Source organism: Danio aesculapii, chromosome 16 (assembly GCF_903798145.1).
Source record: "Danio aesculapii chromosome 16, fDanAes4.1, whole genome shotgun sequence".
Lineage (NCBI taxonomy): Eukaryota > Metazoa > Chordata > Actinopteri > Cypriniformes > Danionidae > Danio > Danio aesculapii.
The window spans coordinates 12,688,925-12,716,359 of record NC_079450.1 but is presented as its reverse complement, the minus strand read 5'-3'; the positions used below and the strand labels follow the sequence as shown (position 1 = coordinate 12,716,359).

Here is a 27,435-nt window from a genome sequence, read left to right as displayed (position 1 = left end):
GTCAATGGTTACAGGTTTGTAACATTTTTCAAAATATCTTATTTTGTGTATAATAAGAAAAAGGAAACTAATGAAGGTTTGAAATCACTCCAGGATGAGTATTTTAATCCCTTATTTTCACTATTACCTTTATTTGTTCCCGCCATTGTTCTTCCTTTTATGGACATAGCAGTTATCAGTTCCCAACATTTTTCAAAATAACTTCTTTTTATATATATATTACATTTATATATTTTTTTTTTATCCTTTTGAAAACAAAAGAAAGTATTTACAGTAAAAGAATGTTAGAAACCAGTAACCATTGACTTCCATTGTATTTGTTTTCCCTACTATGGAAGTCAATGGCTACAGGTTTGTAACATTTTTCAAAATATCTTATTTCGTGTACAATAAGAACAGAGAAACTCATGAGAAGATTTGGAATCACTCCAGGATGAGTAATTGTTTTCTCTCCTTTTCTCTTTTACCTTCAATTGTTTCCTCCATTGTTCTCCCTACTATGGATGTAATAGTTATCATTTTTCAACATTCTTCAAAATATCTTCATTTTTATATACTACAAATTTGTAAATAATTTTTTGGTCCTTTTGACAAAAAAGATATTTAAAGTAAAAGAATGTTTGAAACCAGTAACTATTGACTTCCACTGTATTTGTTTTCCCTATTATTGAAGTCAATGGTTACAGGTTTAGTAACATTTTTCAAAATTTCTTTTTTTCCTTTTTATAATAAGAAAAGGGAAACTCATGAAGGTTTGGAATCAGGATGAGTAATTGTTTTCCCTCGATTTTTATTTTATTTTCAATTGTTTCCTCCTTTTTATGGATGTCAATGGTTATTGGTTTTCAACATTCTTCTTCAAAATATCTTCTTTTTAATTAAACAGAAAAAAAAAAAAACGAAAAAAGTATGCCAGAATTTGTGTGTGTGTGTGCGTGTGTGTGTGTGTGTGTGTGTGTGTGTGTGTGTGTGTGTGTGCGCGTGTGTGCGTGTGAATTATTCCTTTAATGTTACATACATTGAATTGACTAAGATGAATTTCTTACAGTGTAAAATGACCACAATTTAATTACGTACACCATCTGAAATCATCGAAATGCAGCTTAACGCGAGTACAATGCTTTAAAAATATTTTACGGCAGCACCTATTTATTTTATAGTCTAAAATCCCTGCAATTCAATTGAGTACAACCTGAAACAACCTGAAATCTCCCAAAATGCAGCTCAAGCCGCTTACGCTCACATAAAATAAAGTATCCAGTTTGCTGCACACGGACTGAAAAGGAAAGAGCCCTTGTCAAATGACGTCTATGGTGGATGTATCATTCACGAACTTGACACCATGAATTGTGACGCGGCGTTTAACGGTGTCTTCGCCCTGATTGTGCTAAACTATGTAGCCATCACTTCAGTCACAAAGCGGTGGCCGCTTATCGCTTTCCCTCCATATCTGTTTGCCTGTTTGGGACATGCAGTGATGAAGAGGAGAAGGGGGAAATGTCAGGTTCACTTGTAGATCAAGTCGAGCATGTATTATCTCAGCTCTAGTCATCTGTGGCCCCGGCAGCCGCTGGCGCTGTGAGGAGAAAACACACACACACCTCCTCGGTTTACTGTCAGAGAGCCGGAGACTGACTGTGAGAGAGAGGACGAATAAATCCCAGAATAAAACACCCCTCTACTGTGAGGTCGTGACCTTAAGTCCTCTGAATCCCCTCAGGCTGCACTATATTTACATTAGGAAGCTGGGATCAGTTTAACCAATCCATGTTTTTTCTGATCTTTGAATATTACAATCTACAAGTTTGTTTGTTTGTTTGTTTATTGGGTGAAAATGTCATGGATATGTGAAATAACTTAGTGTTTTAAAGACTAGAGTGGAAATGTTAATTTAAAAAAAAAGAAGAAAATTCTGCAATTGTTTTTGTCCTTGAAATGATCCGAACCAGTTTAAGTTTTTTTTTGTTATTTGGAAAATTAAAGAAGACATTTAATAGAATGTTGGAAACCTGTAACCACTAACTTCCACAGTATTTGTTTTGAATATTATAGTGTAAATGCTACACTCTACACTGTAAAAAAAATCTGTTATTTTACTTAAAAAAAAAAAAAAGTAAAATAATGGCCGTTAAATTACAGAAATTTACCATAAAATAACAGACATAAATTTTACAGAAATTTACCGTAAAATAACAGACGTTAAATTACAGAAATTTACTGTAAAATAACAGACATTAAATTACAGAAATTTACCGTAAAATAAGATATTTACAGTAAAAAACAGATGTTAAATGACAGAAATTTACTGTAAAATAACAGACGTTGAATTACAGAAATTTACCGTAAAATAACAGATGTTAAATTACAGAAATTTCCCGAAAAATAACAAACGTTAAATTACAGAAATTTACCATGAAATAATAGACATTAAATTGCAGAAATTTAACATAACAGATGTTAAATTTAAGAGATTTACTGTAAAACCGGAAATTTCAATTTAAGGAAATTTCTGTAATTTAATGTCAGTTATTTTACGGTAAATTTCTGTAATTCTGTAAACTGTTTTTTCAGTCTGAGCAGCAGAAAGATGGAATAAATTACAAGTGTATATTAAAGAAAGTACCACTTATATTATTTTATACTTATACTTATTACATATTTTTAAAACTGTGCTTAAAGTTTGGCTTAAAGAAAATCAAAAATGCAACCACTGACCTGACTTCATTTTATTGACTATGATGTGTTGTATGTAGCATACTGTAAGTGTATATTGTACTCATTCATTCATTTATAAATTCTTTTTTCAGCTTAGTCCCTTTACTAATCAGGGGTCTCCACAGTGGAATGAACCACCAACTTATCCAGCATATGTTTTATGCAGCGGATGCCCTTCCAGCTGCAACCCCCATGCACTCTCATTCACACACATACACTACAGACAATTTAGTTTACCCAATTCACCTATACCACATGTGTAGGAAACCGGAGCACCCGGAAGAAACCCGAACATGCAAACTCCACACAGAAATGCCAACTGTCCCAGACGGTGCTCAAACCAGCAACCTTCTTGCTGTGAGGCAACAATGCTAACCACTGCGCCACCGTGCCACCTTGTGCTTATTTATCACTTTTATATTGATTGTTGCCAAAACCTTTGCAAAATTCAAATATTTACTGTAAAATTGTATTTGAAGTCAAAATCCTCCTGACTAAATGACCGAATCATCCTGACTCCATTATACTAACCAATGAATATATTATAAAAGTGGAGCATGTTTTCAAATTAGCCGAAATAAATGAACTTCGTGAAGGACTATTCTTTAAACTTTCAGTAAAGTGATTCAATATTCTGATAGGAGTCAATTAAATCTCCCCACCTTCACCACACTCAAAAAACACTTGAATCTTGACCAAACAATAATTTCAATAGAAATGACTAAACTTAAAAAGCTTCTATATCATTACACAGACTGCAAATTTGTATCCCCATTAGTCTAACTAAAAACATCATATTCATAGTGACTTTGCTGCAATGGAGCCTCATCCACATCTACAGTAGATAAAACACCAGCCATAAAATAACAGTAACACTTTATTTTGATGGTGGTGCATTTGAGTATTTGACTGTCTGCTCAATATCTGTTGATACTGCTCCTTTAACAGACATTTAACTGACTATAGACCATTTTGAGGGATGTAAACAGAAACAATGGTCCCAACGTATTTCCTGTTTTACATTTTTAGTTTCTATAGCTTCCGAGAATCCAAAAAGAGCCACATATTGATAAGTAATGTTATGATAGCTGTTTCAACATTAAGTTATGACTGAATTGCCTCTTGTTACAGTTATGAAATTCTTTGATAACAAGCAGGAAAGGCTCATGGGCCAATGACATGACCACATTGACATGGTCTATAAGAAACTTTGCAAGTACATATCAACTTACACTAACCCTAACCCCAACCCTAGCCCCAACCTAACAGTCTACTTATAATCTAATGAGAATTAGTTGGCATGTAGATGCAATGTAACTTAAATTCAGCAAACAGACCATCAAAATAAAGTGTGAACAAAAATAACTAAGTAAATATGCCTCAAAGAGCCACTGTGATTAAGTTAATTCCAAGCTTTTTACATTAAAAACAAGACCTCAATGAATGCATCTGCGGTAGATGTATTTAGGTACCAAATCTTTGTGTATTCCCCATAAAAAAACCCATTTAGCAATCCATTTCCAGTTTGACCCTTGGAGTTTTAAAAAACGCAGCTTTAGAAGACGACACAAAGAGCACATCACCTTGGACCGCAGATTTCACTTTGTTCCTGCGTGTGCCATTATGAGCACTGTGATCTGAATATGGGAAATTACTTTATGAAGGATTCTAGTACCTTAAATACGAGTAGCAGAGCACGTAATTGCTAAAGCTGCTGAATCAAAGGCATGAATGCTGGACCTCCTGTGTCTTTACTCCAGGGTATAATAACCCCTGATGCTTAGTTAGCAAGCTTTATGTTTAATAGCAGGATCTGCTCAAATAAATAAAGACTGATGAGCGACTTATTGAAAAGAGATTTCCACAATGAAAGCGGAAATAACAGACAAATGTGCTCAAGAGGGAGGAAAGTTTGCCTCCAAAAAACTATTACAGAAACCATTTCTTCACATCTGAATCAAATGCACTGCATTTAATTCAGAAATGTGTCACATTGCTGGAGTAAGATGTGCTGTGAACACCGTTTCATGTCGACATTAAAGGTTGTGCTGTCTGGATTTCTCCTTAACGCTTCCTGCAAGTCACGAAGGAACGATTGTATTTTGGAAATGAGCGCACATGAACGTCACAACATCCTCATAATTAACAGCAGGAAACTGGTTTTTCTTTGAGCCCCGACTTGGTATCAGTTGTCAGTTAAGGAATTGTTGCTGGTCATGTTAAATAGTTGGGTGTACATTTTTAGTGCTAGAAAATGCTATTCATTCACTTGGTTTATGAGGCAGGTGCCTCCGGGTGCTCCGTTTTCCCCCACAGTCCAAAGACATGTGGTGCAGGTGAATTGGGTAGGCTAAATTGTCTGTAGTGTATGTGTGTGAATGAATGTGTATGGATGTTTCCCAGAGATGGGTTCCAGCTGGAAGGGCATCCGCTGTGTAAAACATGTGTTGATTAAGTTAGTGGTTCATTCCGCTGTGGCGACCCCGGATTAATTAAGGGACTAAGCCGAAAATAAAAAGAATGAATGAATAAATATTGCTTACACCACTAATAATGTGAGCAGTGTGTGAATTATACCTTGGCAAATTTTTTTTTTAGTTTTTTTTTTTTTGTAATAGTTTGGTAATACATGCTTCAGTGAATCAAATTTATGAATGTATTTAAATTACATCTGATTTATTAATAGAATGTTTGCTTCCAGTGTTTAGAGGGCTTTTAAGGGACTATTTTAGAGGTTACTGTAGGTCAAACTTTACAAATTATGTGTGTAATTATTCTTTATTTTTAGGCTACATGCAGATATAAACATCTATTTAACAAAAAAATGTCTTTTGTAAATAGAGGTCAGAGGAGAATGGCCAGACTGGTTATGATTCCAGACTGGAATATGCCAGAAAGGCAACAGTAACTCAAATAACCACTCGTTACAACCAAGGTATGCAGAAGAGCAGCAGAAGACCACACCGGGTGCCACTCCTGTGTACCCACCTTCTGATGGTTACTTCTAGCACGATAATGCTCCATATCATAAAGCACGAATCATCTCAGACTGTTCACTGTACTCAAATGGCCTCCACAGTCACCAGATCTCAATCCAATAGTGCACCTTTGGGATGTGGTGGAACGAGAGATTCGTATCATGGATGTGCAGCCAACAAATCTGCATCAACTACGTGATGCTATCATGTCAATATGGACCAAAATCTCTGAGGAATATTTCCAGTATCTTGTTGAATCTATGCCACGAAGGATTAAGGCAGTTTTGAAGGCAAAAGGGGGTCCAACCCAGTACTAGTAAAGTGTGCCTAATAAAGTGGCCGTTGACTGTATATTCACGTATACAGACATTTGTTAAACTAATTTACATAACTTTTTTCAAAAACTTAAGTGCAACTTAAGTTAATTGACTAATCCAAATCGGCACCATAGACATGCACCTAGTATGTACTTATCTGTTAAAAGCAATCACTATCTGTTCAGTAGCTACTACAGCAGGGGAGTTCTCGAGATCTACCTAAGCTCAAACTGCCCTCTCACCCTGCAAATGGGTGGGAGCCCCAGGTTCAAGGATCTTATAAGCTCTCTCCCATGACAGCATGCCAAACAAGCTTCAAAATCAATCATCAGCTAAGTGTGAACTCTTGAACTACTTGTGTGAAACTTTATTTTTCCATAAACATTTAAAAATACACAGCTTGTTTATAATAAACAAGTTGACGTAAATAGCACTTTTGTGTCTTGTTGTTCCTCATCTATTGTAAATGGCAGCAATAATTACAGCTGGCTTAATGTTTTCCTTTTCGTTCCCCTTGACCATTAAAAAATCATCCTTGCCAAATAAAAGAATAGTTGACAACTTAAAAAGAAAATCATACTGACCCCAAAAATCTGAACAAGCCCTGGACCTTGACAGTCAATTATTAATCAGACTCTATAATGTTCTGCATTTATTGTTTTGCGTATTTTCTAAACAAGCCATAGAGCACATAGAGAGTGGTATATAAAAGAGACTTGAGGGTGGGCTCTTTTTGCACAAGCAAACACGCATTTCCTTCATTAAACGTGTTGATTTTATGTGCCCTGTCGCTCTTCCCACTCAACCTCAGCCAGACGCTAAAAGCTAAGCCATTTTCATTTCACCAGTCCGAGATGTCAGCGGTCTAGCGACTGGTTAAAGCCCAGCAAAGTAATTGATGCGTGCAATCACAAATTGGTTCCCCGCCTAAACTTTGGGCCTATTATTTCATTAGATAAAGCCACATTCGGGGTTGCCAAAATCATTTTTCGTGTCCAACAAGGAATTAAAATCCTGTTAAAGCTCACGAGCGGGCGACATTACAAACGGGGGAGAGATTTTTCCCTCTGATAAAGATAGCCTCAGATGTAAAGAAGATCTATATGAGCCCGATGTGCCAAACGTACAGTTCTCTTGCTTAGGAGCAAATAAACCTCACTTGCATTTATAATTAGATGTAAGTGTAAATAATTGGTTATGCGTGTGCCAACATGAGGATGATGTTTGTCTGTGTGCGTATGTGTGCGCTCCACTCTCAAGTCCCACTGATTCGTCTTTCCAGCCATGTTGAATCCTCTTTTCTTATCAGAGCAGTGCAGGCCTGCATCAGGCGCTCCTTGCTATGACAGAGGCTACAACAATAGGCATGCGATACCGCTGCTTAGCGCTGCGTTTCGGAGGGGAAACCTGCCACAGGCACAGATTAACAACACACACACACATACACACACTTGCTCTCTCTCCCTTTCAAACACACGCACCCACTCTCACCAAATAGATTGCAGCCACCAAAACAAAACATTTTTCCAAAGGCCCGGCTCTTGATTAATGAAGTAATGACAAGAAGAAAAATATAATTTCTGGATGAAGAAAAAAAAATACATATATATATTGTTCAAGTTTGAGATGAACAATAAACCTAGGAGGAGATAAAGAGCGGTGATGGCTGGAATTATTCCTCCTGCTCATTCGATGCAGTAAATTATGGCCTAAAAAACAATCCAGGAGCACAACAGACAGCGGTTGGCCCTCGGATGTGGATGAAGACAAAAGCATGTTGTTTCTGCGGTCGTGGACACTTCATAAATATAAACACCAGCTACAAGAGTCTGACTGCTGGTTTAAACACTTATGCTGGCTCATGAAACCTCCCCGGAGGAATCTGGATCGCTCTTTCATTGCTCTAGAGAGTCTGGATTTCTGTTTATTACAGATGTTTCTTCTAATACTTTTGGGAGAAAACTTCTACTTGACATACTGTAGAGTATGTGGTATAAGTTAAAGGGGATAGGAATCACTCAGACTTCAGAAAAACTGGATGAGAAATGTTTGATATTTCACTTTTGATTGCACTCTATGAAACTCTCGATTACTGGGGTCTTTTTCTAAGGGGAATATCTGAGAATTATTGCACTCTTTTTTATTTTAATTTAATTTGCCCTTTATTTAGCTTAATTTCTTTGAGAAACAATTTAGAGATAAATAAAAAAGGGCAATAAAGTTAATTAAATACACAAAATTCTATTTATATACTTATTAAAACTGTATATTAATTAGTAATTTTATTGAATAATTAGCCAATAAATAATTATTAAAAATGAAAATATAAAAAATATACACAAAATAAAGTCTTGTATTATTTGTATCATTTATTAAAAAAAATAAATCAGAGAAAGAAAAAGAAAGAAAGAAAGAAAGAAAGAAAGAAAGAAAGAAAGAAAGAAAGAAAGAAAGAAAGAAAGAAAGAAAATGAAAGGAAGGAAATGAAAGGAAGGAAGGAAGGAAGGAAGGAAAGAAGCAGAGATGTATAGTAATGAAGTAGAACTTCTTCACTACTGTACTTAAGTACTAAAAGGCAGTATCTGTACTGGAGTATTGTTTTTTTTCTCCTATTTCCACTTTTACTTCAGTACATATTTTCAATGAGTTTAATACTTTTACTCCGATTGATTTTTTTTATGTGCTGCATAGTTACTCATTACAATTATAAAAATGTTACGAATCATTCCAAACCTACATTATCAATGCCAGAGCAGCAGATGGCTCTGTCACAGGTTTGAATAAGCTGGGTCGTCATCATTCAGACAATCAAAGAAGACAGCGCTGCCTGCCTGCACTGAGAGCACTTTATTTTGTTTTCGACATGGAAAACCCAGAAATTCCACCTTCAGGAAATTCCAGGAAATCCTTCACTTTCAACTATTCGTGGCGATGAGGAAGAAGACCACCCATGGCCCTGTTTAGTGTCCATGTTTGGATTTATCAGCGTGAAAGAGAATTCATATTGAATAAAGTGCATGCTCTGCCTCCCGAAAGATTGCGAAATAATGGCCTTCAAAAATTCACCGTCAAATTTGAAGAAACAGATCAAGTTAAAAATAACATCATACACAAAACACAGCAGATTGAGCTATCCGTAAGCGCTAGATAAGTTAACGTTAGCTACCTGCGGTTCATAACATGCTGCAATGTTCAATTAATGTTAACTAGCAATCAATTAATGGGTTTTTGACCCATTATATATATATAAAATAAATCGTTAACCACGTTTCTCTTCATTCTGCTTAATCACGTGCCTCAAAAAAGATATTTAAAATAAACAAAACAATATGTCTTTTGACTGCTTTCTTTAATAACTACATAACCCAATACTTGTACTTCTACTTTCGGTATTTGAGTAGTAAATTTTTAAATAAACTACTTGCAATACTTAAGTACAAAAAATGTTGAATACTTTAGTCCTTCCACTTAAGTATGGTGTTTAAAGAGCACTTCTACTTCTACTCAAGTCACTTTTTTTATAGAGCACTTGTACTTTTACTCAAGTCTGGGCCTCTAGTAATTTATACATCTCTGAAAGGAAGGAAGGAAAGAAGGAAAGAAGGAAGGAAGGAAGGAAGGAAGGAAAGGAAGGAAAGGAAGGAAAGGAAGGAAGGAAGGAAGGAAAGGAAGAAAAAAAGGAAGGAAGGAAGGAAGGAAGGAAGGAAGGAAGGAAGGAAATGAAAGGAAGGAAGAAAGGTAGGAAGGGAAAGAAAGAAAGAAAGAAAGAAAGAAAGAAAGAAAGAAAGAAAGAAAGAAAGAAAGAAACAGAAGGAAGGAAGGAAATGAAGAAAAGAAAGCAAAGGAAAGGAAAGGAAAGGAAAGGAAAGGAAGGAAAGAAAGAAAGAAAAAAAGAAAGAAAGAAAAAAAGAAAGAAAGAAAGAAAGAAAAAAGAAAAGAAAAGAAAAGAAAAGAAAAGAAAAGAAAAGAAGAGGACTTTTATGTATTGCAGTTCAGGAAATTGTACTTAACGTCATTCAAATTCTAATTCAGCTTCAGTTCAGAGTCACTCATTCGTTATGGATTTGGCAAAAAACCTAAAAGTACTGAAAACTCACAAAGCGTTGATGCAGAAAATGACCTGACAAGGCTGTCAGTAAATGTACAATTGACAGAAAGAAAAGCCGAGGATACAGATCCTCCCGTGTTTATCACCTCCTCTTAACAAAGCCTTTTAATTAGCGCAACATTCACTAGATGACCACTGAACTAAAAGCCATACTTAACTCACTGCCACCCTTGGAAGGCGGCCCCGTAAATCTGCAGTTCGTTATTAGGTTGTTTCCAAATCAATTATTAACACTTAAAGTGGACACTGGGCAGTGATCGGCGCCGAGCCACAGGCCGCAGTCAGGGTTGAGTCCAGACCCGGTAATTACTGTGATGAAGACACCTGCTACTCAATGGCTTCGACCCGCACCGGCCGCCCGGCCCCCAGATGGCACACATTTATGTCTGAGTGTCATTATTAATTTGTGTTAATTTGGTGGGGGTGGACAGGCTCGTCGCTCACCTGCGCAGGGGCTGCTGGGTAATTGAGCTCTAATGGCCTGATTGATCGGCAGGAGAGAGAGCTTGAGTGACTATCATTCAGACCGAGGGAGAGAGAGAGAGCTCAGTTCAAACAGCGTTCAAACTCGAGACCACAATTAGGGCTGTGCAACATGACAATATATTTCATTCATTCATTTTCCATCGGCTTAGTCCCTTTATTCATCAGAGGTTGGCACAGCAGAATGAACCGCCAACTTATGCAGCATAAGTTTTACACAGCGGATGCCCTTTCAGCTGCAACCCAGTACTGGGAAACATCCACACCCGGAGGAAACCCACGACAACACAGGGAGAACATGCAAACTCCACACAGAAATGCCAACTGGCCCAGCTGCGACCTTCTTGCTGTGAGGCAACAGTGCTAACCACTGAGCCACCGTGTCGCCACAATATATTTCATATGAACAAAATAAAAAGTCTAGAATTTCATGTTATGCTCTATTGTTTATGCCGTGGTGTATCCTTAATGGCAATACAATTTTGATTTTATTCAGGTGTGTTTGTTTAGGGTTGGAGCTAAACTCTGCAGGACATCGGCTCTTCAGGAACAAGTTTGGTGACCCCAGCAGTAGGTAAATTGGATATACTAAATTGTCCATATGTCCATATAAATGAGAGGGTATGAGTGCCAGAGTAATTGGTGTTTCATTCTGCTGTGGCGACCTATGATAAAGCAGGGACTAAGCTAAAGGAAAGTGAGGGAGTAATAATAATTACAGCATACTGTACATATTATCCCTTGTGTGCCGTTGGGGATGTTTTCATCCACTCAGGGTGCGAATTACACATTGGTGATTGGGGGTCACGTTTTTCGGGTATGTTCGGTAATATGCTTCAGTGAACCAAATTCATATATTTAATTCAGTTACGTTTAATTTATTAATCAAACTTGTTAGTATGCTTTTTAGTGTTTTGAGGGATACTGAGTGGTTCTCAATGGCATTTGTGATATTAACGGTGACAGGTTTGCTTTCCTCCAACTATTAATGGCTGACCATAAAAGACTGCACATATTTTTTTTATTTTACGGTTTAAATTCCATGTGCGAGCCAGTGTACACAGTTTTACAAATAACTACAAACGCCTTAAGGAAACATGTTTTGTAAACACTTGTTCTGTTTGTTGTTGCTCTAGATTTGCTGGTTTCAAACTGATTAATTCATATTTTGGCACAAACATGCATTCACAATGGTATGAACCATTAAAGGGGTGGTCATACTGTATATTAAAGTTATTTTAATTATTAATATTACTCAAGATACAGATCAGAGCAAACTATTTCTTAACTATTAAAGCACTCTGGGGTAATTTTTAGTCTCAATTTGGCCACAACTTTCTCTGTGTTTCAGCAAATGTAGTGGTTTTGATGACAAAAATTCAACAATACACTAGTGTTGTCATGATACTGCAATTCTAGTCACGATACTGGAATTCTAGCCACGATACTGACAATTCGATACCAATCGGTACTGAAATTTAAAAATGTTCATTTCCCGCTAACATTTGAGCGCTGTTAAGCACGAAGCGTTTTAAAGCCACGAAGATCAGCTGGTCTGTTTATAAGCTGACATACGATCAATCTGCTGATAAATTGACTGATCTTCATGGCTTTAAAACGCTCCAGTGTCACTGTATTTGTGATTACACAAACAGTGGTCAGTTCAGTGAACTGATGACCTTCACGGCCAGTCAAAGTCACTTCTGTTGAGCACGTGAACACAATGCCAAATCAGCGATGGTTAAGAACGCACTCAACTTTCTTTGTGTTTCAGCAAATGTAATGGTTTTGGTGCAAATATTATTTTGCGCATATTTTGGGAAATTCGACAATACACTAGTGTTGTCACGATACTGGAATTCGATACAAATCGTCACAAAAAAAAAAAAAAACATCCACCATTTCATCTAACATTTGAGCGCTGTTGAGCACAGAGCGTTTTAAAGCCACAAAGATCAGCTGGTCTGTTTATAAGCTGATATACGAGCGATCTGCTAATGACTCGACTGATCTTCTTAGCTTTAAATCGCTCCAGTGTCCTTGTATCTGTTGTTAAACTCAGTAAACAGCAGTGAGTTCGGTGAACTAATGACCTTAACAGCCAATAACAGTAATTTCTGTTGAGCACACGAACACAATGGCTAATCAGAGCTGTTTAAGAACACACTCAACGGCGTTCAAGTGTTAGCGGGAACTGGACATTTTTTAAAATTTTAGTACTGATTGGTATTGAAATCCAGTATAGTCACAACACTACAATACACTCTGCAACTTTACTAATCTTTCGCTATGTTCATGGCTGTTTTTGCCCCATTGACTTCTATTATAATGACATTTTTTGAATGCAAAGCCATGTCACCATATATTCTTGGTAACATATATTCATGCAGTCTTGATTGTTGCTGGTTTTCCCTGTTGGGAACAGGCAAACAAGAACCTTTGCACACTTATCTTGATATGTCTAAGAAAATCAAAATAAGCATCTCAGCTCTCAGAACATAGTAAACATAGTAAGTGTATTTATGCACACACATAATCTACTGTTTTACTCCAAAGAATTCCACATAAAAGACAGAAAAGTTTTTTTTACAGGTCTATTTAAAGGGTTAATGGTGTCAACTGATGACCAGCAGTAAACATTACACATTTTACCCCCTCCCAAACAGAGAAAACCACCAACGGTTATACAGTATGCTGTCATGTATTTTCAATAAAAAACGGCATTATAACGAAAGTCAATGGGGCCAAAACAGCCACGAACATAATGAAATGGTGGTCAATTTAAACGGTACACAAGGATTAAACTAAGAGATACTGTATATATGTTCTCAATGAGAGCAGCATTGTTGTTTAGTTGTTGTTTTTTTTAAGCAAAATATCAAAAACACAGAAATTTTTTTTACTCAATCTTCTCTGCTCATATTTTCTAACTGTGTCAATATCAGACGAGGGCATATACTGTATATCTGACAAAAATAGTGCACTTTCACATCATGAATCCCAGTTAGCTTCTAAAGATCTGCTCCACTGTGTTAAATCAATAACTGTGATTATAGTGAGATATGGCTCACTGAGTCGTGAATCATTTGGGTGAATCGTTTGAATGGATGGCATACAGACTGGGGCATCTGAGGAGTTTCGTGTGAAACACAACAGAGCGTGGCATCGGAAACTCCCAGAAGCCTTCTGGTCTCCACTGACTTCTATGTTCATCAGATGAGCGATGTGCCCTCTGCACTGATAAGCCCTCATCATGTGACCCTATCTCTGCTCTGCAGATGCCAAGATCTCCAAACTACACGCTCTCATAGGGCCACTTCTCTTGTACAGAACTTCACCATACAGAAGTGGTCCATTATTTTCCATTCACTAGCATTTGTATAGGGTTTCTGGGATTTGCTGCATGCTGAACAAGTGAACAGATATTTGCAAAGAAAATAAATAAAGCACTTTTTATTTTGGACTAAATGACAAGGATAGGGTTTTTGAAGTTACACTGTATCCAAATTCAATATATATATTTACACATTTTTAATTAAAATAAATTAATTAATTAACATTACATCTGCATAGTCTTATACATATATTAATCCGTTTAAAAACAAACAAACAAACAAACAAACAAGTAAATTAATTAATAAATAAACATTACATCAGCATAGTTTTATTTACCAGTTTAAAAAATAATAAATAAATAAATAAATAAACAAACATTACATTAGCATAGTTTTATACAAAAATTTAGGCAGTTTCAAAATAAATAAACAAACAAACAAGCAAACAAAGAAGCAAATAAATAAATTAATAAATTAATAAATAAACATTACATCAGTAGAGTTTTATACATAGATTTAGCAGTTAAAACAATAATAATAACAATAATAATAATAATAATAATAATAATAGCAAAAATAACAATAAATAATTAAATAAATAAACATTACATCAGTATAGTTTTATACATACATTTAACAGATCAAACATAATAATAATAATAATAATAATAATAATAATAATAATAGCAAAAATAACAATAAATAATTAAATAAATAAACATTACATCAGTATAGTTTTATACATACATTTAGCAGATCAAACATAATAATAATAATAATAATAATAATAATAATAATAATAATAATAATAATAATAATAATAATAATAATAATAATAATAATAAAAAATAAATATGATGCAGGTTAGACTACTTTAGATGCATGGATACGCATCAAGTTTTAAAAAATGTTCTTCTCTTAAAGGGACAGTCCACTCAAAATAAAAATTCCATCATCATTCATTCATTCAACTTTGTCATTCAAATCTCTATGACTTCCAACCGTGAAGCACAAAAAATATATTTTGAAGACATTCTTACATTTTTGGCTTGACTATGCCTTTAAAACACAAATGGATCTTTTCTATGTGTTTGTATCTGACCGTTAAAGTGCAACAGGCAGAGCCAGCTAGTCACTGCAGGAACATCAACCATGTTTTGAACCTTATTTTTTGTAAGTACACATCTCCAACTTTAACATGTCAATAACTTTAAGCAGTCGTCTGTTAACACAATATAACAAAACCTTTATTTTATTGATGCATTATAAAACATCATACTTTTATTTCCCCAACTGACCTCAGTTAGACCTCACAATATTTAATTTGGTTCTTAAAAAATGTCATAGCGATGTTAAAATCTAGTGTGACTGATCCATCGGATGCTCTGAAGCAATGCTGACCTGCCTCAGAGTACTGACGTCATTCAGACTGCTAACATTTGACATTTGAGTCACTCTTCAGTTTAGATCGCATTTAAATCTATAAATCAGTAGACAACATGATACACAACTATGGGTTCAGTCCACATCATACAGTAAATAAATCATTCCAAGATCAGACATTCAACAGTTTAACCATCTCAAAGGGTCAACAATTGTGAAGATTCATGAAGAATTCTTTCCAAATACATCAGCTGACTTAATTTTTAATGCTCTTCTCTGACATTTCACACTACACACTTCTTGTTTCCAGTCCAAAAATCAATTAAAATTAAAATTATTGATTAAAGAAGCATTTTCTACATAAATACATGTGCATAATTACAGTCTTTGTTTTTGTTTACTCCATGTAGTTCAGAGAGCTGATGTGCATATTTTGATTTTCTCAGATAAGGTAAGTGTGTAAAGGTCACTCTTATACACCTACACTGTAAAATCCAACAGTCATCATCATCAAATGAAATGAGTGTAGTTAACTCAAAATCTACTGAAAGTTAATTCTACTCATTTAAAAAGAGTTTTGAACTCAGAGTTGAAGGTAGTGAGTTAATTAAATACCTCATTACAACTTTAATGGAGTAAGTTCACAGTGCTCACGTAGATTAGTTATTTAACTCAAATGGTTTGTTGCATTCAGTTTCCTCAAACGCTTTGAGTTACCTTAACTTATTGGGTTTTACAGTGCCTGTGCAAAAAAGATATGGAGTATAACAGAGTGTGTGTGTGTGTCTGCAAAAGAGTTTAGTTTCTAAATTTTATATGGAGTTATATGGAGTATAACTGACACACATATAACACACATACACACACTTTGCTATACTCCAACTCCATATAAATTCTAGAAACTAACCTTTTTTGCACAGGCTATTCAAAGGGTTAATGGTGCCAACTGTTGTTCAATAGTAAAAATGACCAATTTTACCTCTTCCCAACAGGGAAAACCACCAACAATCAAAGATGCATGATTATTTGATGTCATGGTGGCTTTGCAATCAAAAAATGTGGTTATAATGGAAGTCAATGGGGCAAAAAAAGACACCAACAGTAAATTAGGGAGAAAAAAATGAAAATCTTCTGCAGGGCAATGTTACTTATCTTTCCAAGATGTCCAAGACTGTGACAAAACGTAAAAATCCAGTCCACAACTAATAAGTAAGTAATTTTGAGTGTTTATTTTACCAAATCAGTGACATACTGTAATTTATGAATTTGGCAATTAAAGAATTAAAATCCTGTATTTTTTAAAACATTTAGTAGTTTTTATCAGGACTGAGGTTGATTTTTTGAGGTTCATTTTTACAGCAGTTTAATTTAATGTTTTTTTCATCTTGGACATTACAAAAGGTAGTAAATTTAAACAGTGCACAAGGGTTAGTTTTTATTTCACTTGTTTAGAAAATGCTTCTTGATTTAAGATTTGTTTTAGATGTTTGGGCTAGAAACAAGAAAATTTTTTTTTTTACAAAAAAAGCATGTCTTTTAGACCTAAAAAATCTATGAGTTTAAATGAATAATGCACCCAAAATAGTCAATTAATCATTATTTAAGCACTAATGCATAATTCATCATGTCATTTTGTAGTGTAACAATCTTCCTAACAGGAAAATATTTTATCCTAAATATTTTTAAACTATTTCTTTCAATAAGGTAACACTTGATTAAATTTAAGCAATGTCTGTGCGATTTCTAGGGGCAGTGCAGAAAAAAAAACACGCTCAAAAGCGTGAAAGAAAAAAATGATTTAATAAAGTTATAAGTTTAGCATAATCCTCTAGAATGGCACCTCAGAGTCCAAACTCCTTGTGGGCATTTCCTTACGTTTCTTAACAGGATAAATATGAGATTTGTTACAATTTTTAATAAGTGTTGCTTAATTAATCCACATTCAAAATGAAATGGTAAATCCTAAAGGATTCCTCTTTCTGTCTGTGTAGTTAGGTCAACATTTTCCTCTCTCTCTCTCTCTTTCTTTCTTTCTTTAACAGTCAACGAAATGCAGTGCCTAATAGAAGAATCAGACCCAAACCCAAAAACAACAAATCTCTCTCTCTCTCTCTCTCTCTCTCTCTCTCTCTCTCTCTCTCTCTCTCTCTCTCTATATATATATATATATATATATATATATATATATATATACACACACATGCACACAGTCAAAGTTAGCCCTCCTGAATTATTAGATCCCTGTATTTTTTTAGAAAAGATTTCTAAACTTAATAGCTTTAATAACTCATTTCAAATAATTGATTTCTTTTATCTTTGTCATTATAACAGTAATTTTTTTTACCAGATATAGTTCAAGATATTAGTATTCAGCTTAGGGTGCAATTTAAAGGCTTAACTAGGTTAATTACAACAGTATCTGGATGCAGCCTTTATGATGCAAGCCGAGATTGCATCACTCAGCGATGCAATGTCAGACACAATGCACTCAAATGGAGCGTGTGACATCACTGTGAGGGGTAGGGTTAGGGGTGGAGTTAGGTGAGCCCATTAAAAAACATAGGATGCAGCTCAGACTGCACTGCACCGAGTCTGCAGCCAGACCCCTCTCGTTAATTAGGCAAGTTAGGGTAATTAGGCAAACCATTGTATAATTTTAGTTTGTTCTATAGACAGTTAAAAATATATATTACTTAAGGGGGCTAATGATATTGACCTTAAAAAGGTTTTTTAAAAAGTAAAAACTGCTTTTATTCTAGCCGAAATAAAACAATTAAGACTTTCTCCAGAAGAAAAAATATTATAGGAAATACTGTGAAAAATTCCTTGCTCTGTTAATCATTGTTTGGGAAATATGACAGGAAGGCTAATAATAGTGACTTCAACTGTATATACATAAAATCCATCAAGTTTAGTAATAAAATATGCTAAATAAACTGTTAAATCCACAAAGCAGGCAAGTTTGATGCTGGGATGTTTAAGAAGCCCTGGGTTACGATCTGTATATAACACTATTAACATCTGTTTATGTTCAGTAATCTTTCTCATTTTTCAATATGCAAATATCGGTCTTCAAAGATAATAAGCTTCACCTTTAATAATGAACTACTTTATGGACGGACTTACACATATTGAGACTTTATTAAAGGTGAAGTATGTAATTTGTGCTTCAACAGTGTTGCAAAAAGTTGATAAAACCCCCAAACCAATCCCATCGATTCAGCCAGTAAACAGATCGATCGGTTTTAAACACACGTATTAAATGAAGTTGGTGCAGTTTCCTTTAAGTAGTGCATAAATTGCATGTTTGGCCTTTAACCCTCATCAACATTTAAACGAGATGGACTGTACCTGTGCGTCTGTGTTCAGCTCAATTTTGCCCTCGAAAGGCCCCCATGTGGTTCCTACAGGAAGCTGCTGGCGGCTGTGAATCCGCCGTTCTCCATCTTTGTTGAATAGGTCCAGTTCTCCTGTGTGACAGAACAGGACAGTCAGTCTTTGGGGGCACAATAATGCTTTAAAGGGATTTAAAGGGACAACATGTAAGAGTGTATCATTCAAATATGCAAAAAACCCTAGAACAGTTCAACATTTTTTGGCTGACTTATGTAAATGCACTATCCCAAATGTTTCGACGAATGTTTGAATCTAGAGACATAAGCAATTTGTATTTATTTTTCATTCTACTTTTATGTTGAGATCACTTTCTACAGTATTTAAATAGATCTGTACCGCAGTATAGACCTAATTTTATTGACATACTGAAGTAAATTATAAAAATAAAACCAAAGACATAAGAATACTTGATATAGATTAGGATTGTATCTGGGTTTTATTGTAAATCGAATTTAATTGAAACTACCTGTGACTGACTGGCATGATTCGTGCAGAGACCACCTCTGTTCATGACAGCGGAGCACTGTCCGACTGATCGCCATCCAGCACGCGTGTGGAGTGGCCGCAAGAAACGAAAGGCACGCACAGTACTGTAAGCTGAGAAACACCAAGATAGATTCACAGACTTCGTAGCAGACACAAGTTAACTAGAGGCTGCCACGACCCTCAATCTGATGAAACAGTGCGCTCAAGTTTTGAATTAGGTTTTGGAGACAGGATTAAAGTTATCCTGTTATATATATATATATATATATATATATATATATATATATATATATATATATATATATATATATACATATATGTTTATCTATCTTAAATATTAAATAAATATATGATCAAACTAATGCATATTTTAAAACAATGTTGTGATGTATTCTGTACAGTGGAGTTTGTTGTTCGATGCGCCACCTGGTGGATGTTCTGTGAAGCAAAACACATTTATTTCGATTAAAAGCAGAGGTTGACAGCATGCTGCGGCTGACCGCAGAACGAAATGAGGCAAGCTGCTGTAATAAACAGACATTTTTATTGGCCTCATCTCTACAAATGCTGTGTGTTGTACAAGTGTTTGACACTTCTAAAGCATAAAACAAATAAGCTGTCCCCCTCCCCTTGAACAAACAGCAAACATCATTTGTTAGAATGTATGTTTGCAGTTATAAGGCTCTGTCCACACGAATGTGAGTATTTTCAAAATAACACTATTTTCTACAGTACGTGGTTTTGTTTTTTGTCCACGCGAAATCAATGTCAGGTGACTGAAACAGAACCTTTCTGAAAACTCCAGCCACTATAACCAGAGTTTCGCCTCATGATGTCTGCTGTTTTTTCTCCTTTCTGATTGGTTAACATGGCTGGGTTCACACCATATGCGGAAGATGGAAATGATGAAAATTGTGGCATTTTGTGACGTTCGCACACAGGATGGTAATCCGCCTTTGTTCTCACAGTTGCATTGATTTGTATGCACCTTAGTTTTTAACATATCAATACACTAGCATTGTGAAAATTTTTAAATAAAAAAAATTATTAAATAAAATTTTAAAAATAATATTTTTTTTGCCAGGAAATTTCTAAAAAACATTTTAAAATATTTTTTGCTGCTTGTTCAAACTACTTATGTAAAATGAGCTGAAACAACCAAATTCATGAGGTTTTTGTGGGACAACTTATTTGTTTTATGTTCAGTCTACTTAAAATTGTAAAAACCATTAAGTTACCTTAATCGATTAGCATTGGGACGACATGAAGGAATTGTGTGGAACCCAGAATGGTTTACAGTGCACCTTGTAAAAATCCATTTTAATGACATGAACAGATACTCTCAACCCAGGCTCATTCTGAAAAGTATCCCTACAGATGTTTCTGGAGACCACAAATTACGTAGCCAGAGGTACGTATGGTTGCATTTCAAATGAACGATACGGGCCGGTGTGACGGCGTTCCCTTTCGCGCTTACAGCCTGACCACTTACCTCCGTCAATCGATAAAATTGGTTGGGTTTAGGGAAGGGTTTCACTCAGTCAGTCAAAAAATCTGTCAAAAAGTCAGTCGACAGTGACTTCTGGTGGATTTACGCGAGAACAGCCGACGCAAATGGCACTCGCAAGAGAAATTTGAGATCTCAAAAAGCCTCCACAGCAGCCTCTCGTGGATTCGTGAAAACAAAAACTGCAGAAAAACGTGCCACCGGGACGTATTTGCCGGTCTCCAGAAACGTCTGTAGAGGTGCGTTTTCAGAATGAGCGTGGGTTGGATACTCCACAATGTAGGTGTCTAACTTCAACACAATATTATGTCACACTTTATTTTGATGGTCCGATTGTTGAATTTAAGTTACATTGCATCTACATGTCAACTAATTCTCATTAGATTATAAGTTAGGTTTAGGTTTAAGGTTAGTGTAAGTTGACATTTACTTGCAAAGTTTCTTAAAATCAGTTACATGTCTGTTGAAGGAGCAGTATCAACAGATATTAAGCAGAGAGTCTAGTAATACTCAAATGGACCATCAAAATAAAGTGTTACCCAAAATCAGTGTGACAATGTCTGTTTTATAATTTCCTCAATATAGTGTGTTTTGCCTCCTGCCTCCTCCAGTGTGTTTGATACAGACTCCAGCACCTGTTCTCAGAGCTGATGGCGATCAGATGGAGCGTATCAAACCGCTGGGATGCTAACTCCTCTTGAAAGAGCGTCTTTGGCTTTCTGATAAAACCTTGCTGAGATGTTACAGGCTTACCGGCTGGCTCTATTTCTGTGTTTCCAGGAAGGGGGCCGAGGCCTCTTGTTAGTGGCGCGCTGAGCTCCGAGTTAATTAACCGTGTCACGGGATAGCACAGCTAGCCCTGCGAGTTCCCCGCGCACGCCGCTATCTAATCAGCGAGATTTTGGTGTGCTTTTTTAGGACAGTGATTAATCAAACAGTTATTATAATAGACTGCCTGGTCATGACTCTCGTCTCTCGAGGGCTCGGGGGCTCTTGTCATGAGGATCTCAAGAGCAAACTTCCGGCTGGTTTTTCGTGGTGGTGCTGAGAGCTTTTTTTGAGGGGGGGGGTCGACCTGCGACTGAGGGAGATTTATCCCTCGGAGCTCGAGTGCTATCTGCTTTATCTTCCCCCCGTGAGCGTCCTGTTCGACTGTGTCACAGCACTCATAACAATGACAGGGCTCTTACAAGAAGCCAGATGGGAAAGGAGAAGATGTAACACGCAGAAAAAAAACATTCACAAATCGCTGATGTTTCTCACTAATACTAATAAAAATACTCAAATTAGACTGAAATATATTTACATTTTTATTGAGATTTTTATAACATATCAGGTGCAAAGTGTCGATTAAAGTGTCAGAAATTAAAGTGTGTGTTTTCTACAGTTGGTTTGTCAAGCCCACTCACCTGTGTGAGGTACACTCAGAATTGATGTTGTAGGCTTTTCGTGTGGTTTGAGGGAGAGAAAAGGCGGTTCTGGTTTTGTTCACAGGGGTTCAGGTGATTCCACAAGACATGGGTTTTTAGTTGTTGTTTAAATTATACTAATGAATCAGCAGTCTGGGTTGGAGTGGGAAGATTATTCCACCAGCAAGGAAAATTGAATGAAAAGGTTTTGGAAAGTGACTTATAGCAAGAAATAGTATGTATATGATAGCCCACACGCTTAAAGTGGGCTTTAGACGGAGTTATGAGTTAAAGGGATAGTACCCTCAAAATGAAAATTTACTCATTACTTACTCAAAAGTTAGAGAATGAAATCTAAAAGTATCTGATTGCAGAGGTGACCGGTTGCTTGGGAATTTGTACTCATGTAATCTGCCGCTGTCTGTTTGCATGCATAGTGTGAGAAATTAACTATCGTTGAAATTTAAAAGGAAATGCCCAAAATCACAGGGCTCTATTTTAAAGATCTAGGCACAAAGTCTAAAGTGTATTGCCCAAAAGCATTATGGACGTGTCCGAATCCACTTTTGCTATCTTAAGGATGGAAAAATATGCTCTGCGCCATGGCGCATGGTATAACAGGGTTGTGCTTACTCTCCTAAAGAGTTATAGGTGTGTTTTGAGCATAACGTGTGTTAAACCAATCAGTCTCATCTCCTATTCCCTTTAAGAGTCAGTAGCATCGCGCCATGGTGCATTTGCTATTTACATGACTTTGTAAGTGGACAAACTGAATACTTTACTATCGACAAAACAGTTAAACAGACCATTTGCAGCACAAGGATGAAGAACAAGCCTCCTCCATTTGGCCACTTTACTTTCTCTTTACTTAACTTTTACTCTTTTACTTTTATGGATAAGGAAACTGTGTTGAACGCACTCCACTGAAGACATACATTAGCCTACATATATAATTTCGTTTGTTAAGTGCAAAGATTGCAAAGTGCAAAGTGGACTGATGTCCATGTAAACATAGTCAATGTCTCCCAGTTTTCAACATCCTTCAAAATAACTCCTTGTGTGTTCATCAGAGCAAAATAACAATAAAAGCTTTGGAACCACTGCAGGATGAGTAAATGGCCGGCAAAACACAAATTTGGGTGAACTATGCCTTTCAATTAGGGCACATCATACAGCACAAATACATATATTCTAACAAACACTGCTACATTCCAGACATTAGAATTTGTTTTCCACTGTTATCTATAAACTCAGACAGTAAAGAGACTTCATTCTTGATTTAGACTGGAGTCAGACAGTGTCTGCAGCAACCAACATAAAGGTTTTTCTGTAGTGCAGCATGTTTGGTGACCTGTGCTGAATAAAAGCCGGTTGGTAGATGATCTTCAGTGCTGTCTTTGTTGACTGAAAGCACTACAGCACTGATTGAACTTTAAAATGACCTATTCAGCTGCGTGTCTCACTGCCGATATCAGCTGCGTATCTGACACACTAACACGGTAGTCTGCTTGTACGTAAATCCCCCTGCGACTGTATAAACAGCCATATTTCCATTTTCCACACATTTTCTAAACAGACCCTCTAGTTTTTCACGATTTTTTTTGTTATAAAAATTACTATATAAACAGTATATATAGTAATTTTTATTGCAAAAAAACACAAAAAAATGAGTGTAGTTAACTCAAAATCTACTAAAAGTTAATTCTACTCATTTGAAAAGAGTTTTGAACTCAGTGTTGAAGGTAATGAGTTCATTAAATACCTCATTACTTCAACTTAAATGGAGTAAGTTCACAGTACTCACATAGATTAGTATTTTAACTTTGTTGCAATTGGTTTCCTCAGACGGTTTGAGTTACCTTAACTTATTGGGTTTTACAGTACTCAGTTGGTTTGAGTTCTCTTCATTTATTGGGTTTTACTGTGCTCAAATTGCTTAATTTATTCAAATGGATTAAGTTGACAGTACTCATTAGAATTAGCTTTTGAACTTAAATGGTTTGTTGCAATCAGATTCCTCAAATGGTTTGAGTTACCTTAACTTTTTGGGTTTTACAGTGTGTGTGTATATGTACAGTTGAAGTCACAATTATTAGCCCCCTTGTTTATTTTTTCCCCCAATTTCTGTTTAATGGAGAGAAGATTTTTTTTCAACACATTTCTAAACATAATAGTTTTAATAACTCATTTCTAATAACTGATTTATTTTATTTTTGCCATGATGACAGTAAATAATATTTGACTAGTTATTTTTCAAGACACTTCTATACAGCTTAAAGTGACATTTAAAGGCTTAACTAGGTTAATTAGGTTAACTAGGCAGGTTAGCTTAATTAGGCAAGCTATTGTATAAAGGATGGTTTGTTCTGTAGACTATCGGGGGAAAAAAATTGCTTAAAGGGGCTAATAATTTTGACCTTAAAATGGCAGAAATAAAACAAATATGACTTTCTCCAGAAGAAAAAATTACATCAGACATATTGTGAAAATTTCCTTGCTCTTGTAAACCTTGTTAAACATAATTTGGGAAATATTTAAAAAAGAAAAAAAAATTATATATAAACACTATATATATATATATATACACATATCTTATTTACAATATTAGGTAGCCTACTATGTTAGGTGTGCAATCTGACACAATGACACAAATCATAAATATAAAGCTTCTTTTTTTTGGTCTCTTGTCAAGGCAAGAACTGAAACGGATCTAAAACTGTAGGGATTTATCCAAAGGAAGGTTGTATAACTCTTAATTTTATCCACGAACGTACTTTTTCTCTTTCTCAGATTTCACTCCTCTGAGTATCTGACGTCATGTACCTCACACATATAGAAATGTGCTGGGTCTTCCCCTACCGTAATACCGTAATTGCCTCAAAACTCAAAAAAAATTTCTCATTAACTGCAGGGAAAGAGTTTTTTTGCACCATAGACTGTCTAATCGCATCTTTGCATTGAATTCACATGACAATCACTCACGCTTCATCTGCGTCTGCTTACTGCACAGGCTGCAAAACAATGATCCCCCCACCCCTCCATGTAATGGAATGATTGTGAGGGAGGGCGCAGGTGAGACGTCAAATACATCAGCGTCTCTACGTCATGTAAAACAATTAATTGTAAACTAAAATAAATATATTTTGATTATATGGTTTGGAATTGGATGTTTTATGAGATTATTTACATTGTTTGTGATTATTTTGCATTTAATTAATTTTGCAGGAGCACACTTTTGCTGATTTTGCATTGGATTCAGTGATCACACAATCGTGAAAAAATAGGGGGTCTGAACTAAACATCACAAAACTGCACATTTTCAGTAACAGTAAATGAGAATTAAACATGTATGGTAAGAAATTTCAATATGGTTATACTGACCAAATATTATCCCTCAATAATGATAATTTAACAAATTTTATTTGTGCTGGTCGCTTGACTGGTTTAAACACTTAAAAAAAGATGCCAAAAAAAAAAAAAAAAAAAAAGAATTTTATGAACATCCCATGAGGAGTTTCTCAAAAAAAGGTTTTAAAAACTTAGTTAGTTAGTTAAAAACTAAAAGCTTGTGTGGAATGAAAAATAAACTATTAATCAATTATTTTCTGTTGTAGAAAATATAATTGCATGCAGTACAACAACAGGTGATTGTTGATGATTCATCAGATCACTCGTTCAATTCATTCACCACATCTGATTCACTAAGATATGAAGCAATTAATGTATGTACGAGTAAATCACTGAATTATTCACTCGACTGATTTATTTTTAAAAAGATGCAACGTTGCTCTGAGACCAACAAATGCACTTCAAGAAAAATATTTTGTCTAAAATGTATGTAAAGTATTTCTGTCTGTTGATCTGTTGTATAAAATCAATTTCACTGACCGATACTGAGGGAAATTGCACTACTGCTTGAGTAATATTTAAAGGGACAGTTCACCCAAAACTAAGAATTCTGTCATTTACTCACCCTTCACTTATTCCAAACCTATTTGACTATTTCTAGTTGAACACAAATTTTGAAGCTGGAAATCAGTAACCATTGACTCCCATAGTCTTTTCTACAATGCATGTCAATGGTTACCTGCTTCCATGCTCATTCAAAACATCTTCTTATAAGAACACAATATATTTTGGTCAAAAGTAGAAGGAAACTATTGAGGGCAAGCATATATGTAAACTATTCTTTATATCCTATCGTATAAAAAACATAAACCCATATAGAAGTTCAATTATTCCATTACTAGCTCAATTATTCAATTATTAATAGTATTTTTTGGCATTCTAATAGGCTATAGTTACGATATTCTTCTTCAGTTCTGTAGTAAATGGAATAACTACAATGGCATTGTCAGAGTATTTTTAGTGAAGGCCTGACATGCTGCCTGCCAAACCATCTTTATACAGTATATGTTCAAAGAATCATTCAGCTTATTTGCTGCTTCATTCCAGGTTGTGGAGCTCAGCAGAGATAGTGGGAGAATTCGGGAGGCGGGGGGTCTCTCTGAAGCCTGTCGCGTTCATGCCAGCCTGTTGGAAGGTGGGGAACCTCATTAAAGGGAAATAATTAAGCGTTGGAGCGCAGCTGGTCCACATCACAGGCAGGCTAAATCTTTGCTAGCCCACCACCGCTTGATGTGCTCTGTTCCTACTCTGATAAGACCTCGTGGCCTTTCGCCATGATCGCACAAGTTTCTCTTTAGCCCGACTTGACACTTTAGCTGAAGTCTTCCATGCATCCCGTGCAGAGGTGGAGGAGGAAAATGAGTACAGTGCCTTACATTAATATTGGCACCTTTGGTAAATATGAGCAATGAAGACTGGTACATCTTTTCTGTTTAACCTTTTGGTCTTTTGGTGATGACAAATTGCAGTTTTGGAGACTTCCTGACCCCAAGACCAAACTAACTTTTGTGAGCTTAAATTCTCTAGCTGTGATTCCTGGACCACTTAAATGAAATCGAAGAACAGGCTGAAATGACGTCATTTTAAACAAAATCCTACTAATATGAAGTTGGGATCAAGTTTGTTTCGTTGGTTTGAAACAGCTCACCTAGACAAACTTTTTTGTGGGAGTTCATTTTGCTCCTAATGAGCAAAGAAGGCTGGGATATCTTTATTGTTTCACGTTTTGGTGATTATCTTGAAACTCTTATAAACTTTTTTGTGGTGATGCTAATGATGTCAGATTACAGTTTTGGAGAATTCTAAGACCAAACTAACTTCTATGAACTTAAATTCTCTAGCTGTGATTCTTGGAGATTTTTTTGACCACTCAAACCTTCATCCTGATAGCCCTAAGATTCTACAAATGA

The 27,435-nt window shown here is 35.7% G+C and overlaps 1 protein-coding gene across 2 annotated transcripts in view; it reads right to left on the bottom strand.

Moving 5' to 3' along the window:
• The window catches only part of zfpm2a (zinc finger protein, FOG family member 2a), a 438,175-nt gene that overhangs the window by 208,536 nt on the left and 202,204 nt on the right, over positions 1-27,435 (bottom strand). For both annotated transcript variants that reach the window (XM_056474689.1, XM_056474687.1), the window contains one exon: positions 18,671-18,789. In XM_056474689.1, coding sequence (XP_056330664.1) covers positions 18,671-18,789 — 119 coding nt within the window. The remainder of the gene's footprint in view (positions 1-18,670; positions 18,790-27,435) is intronic.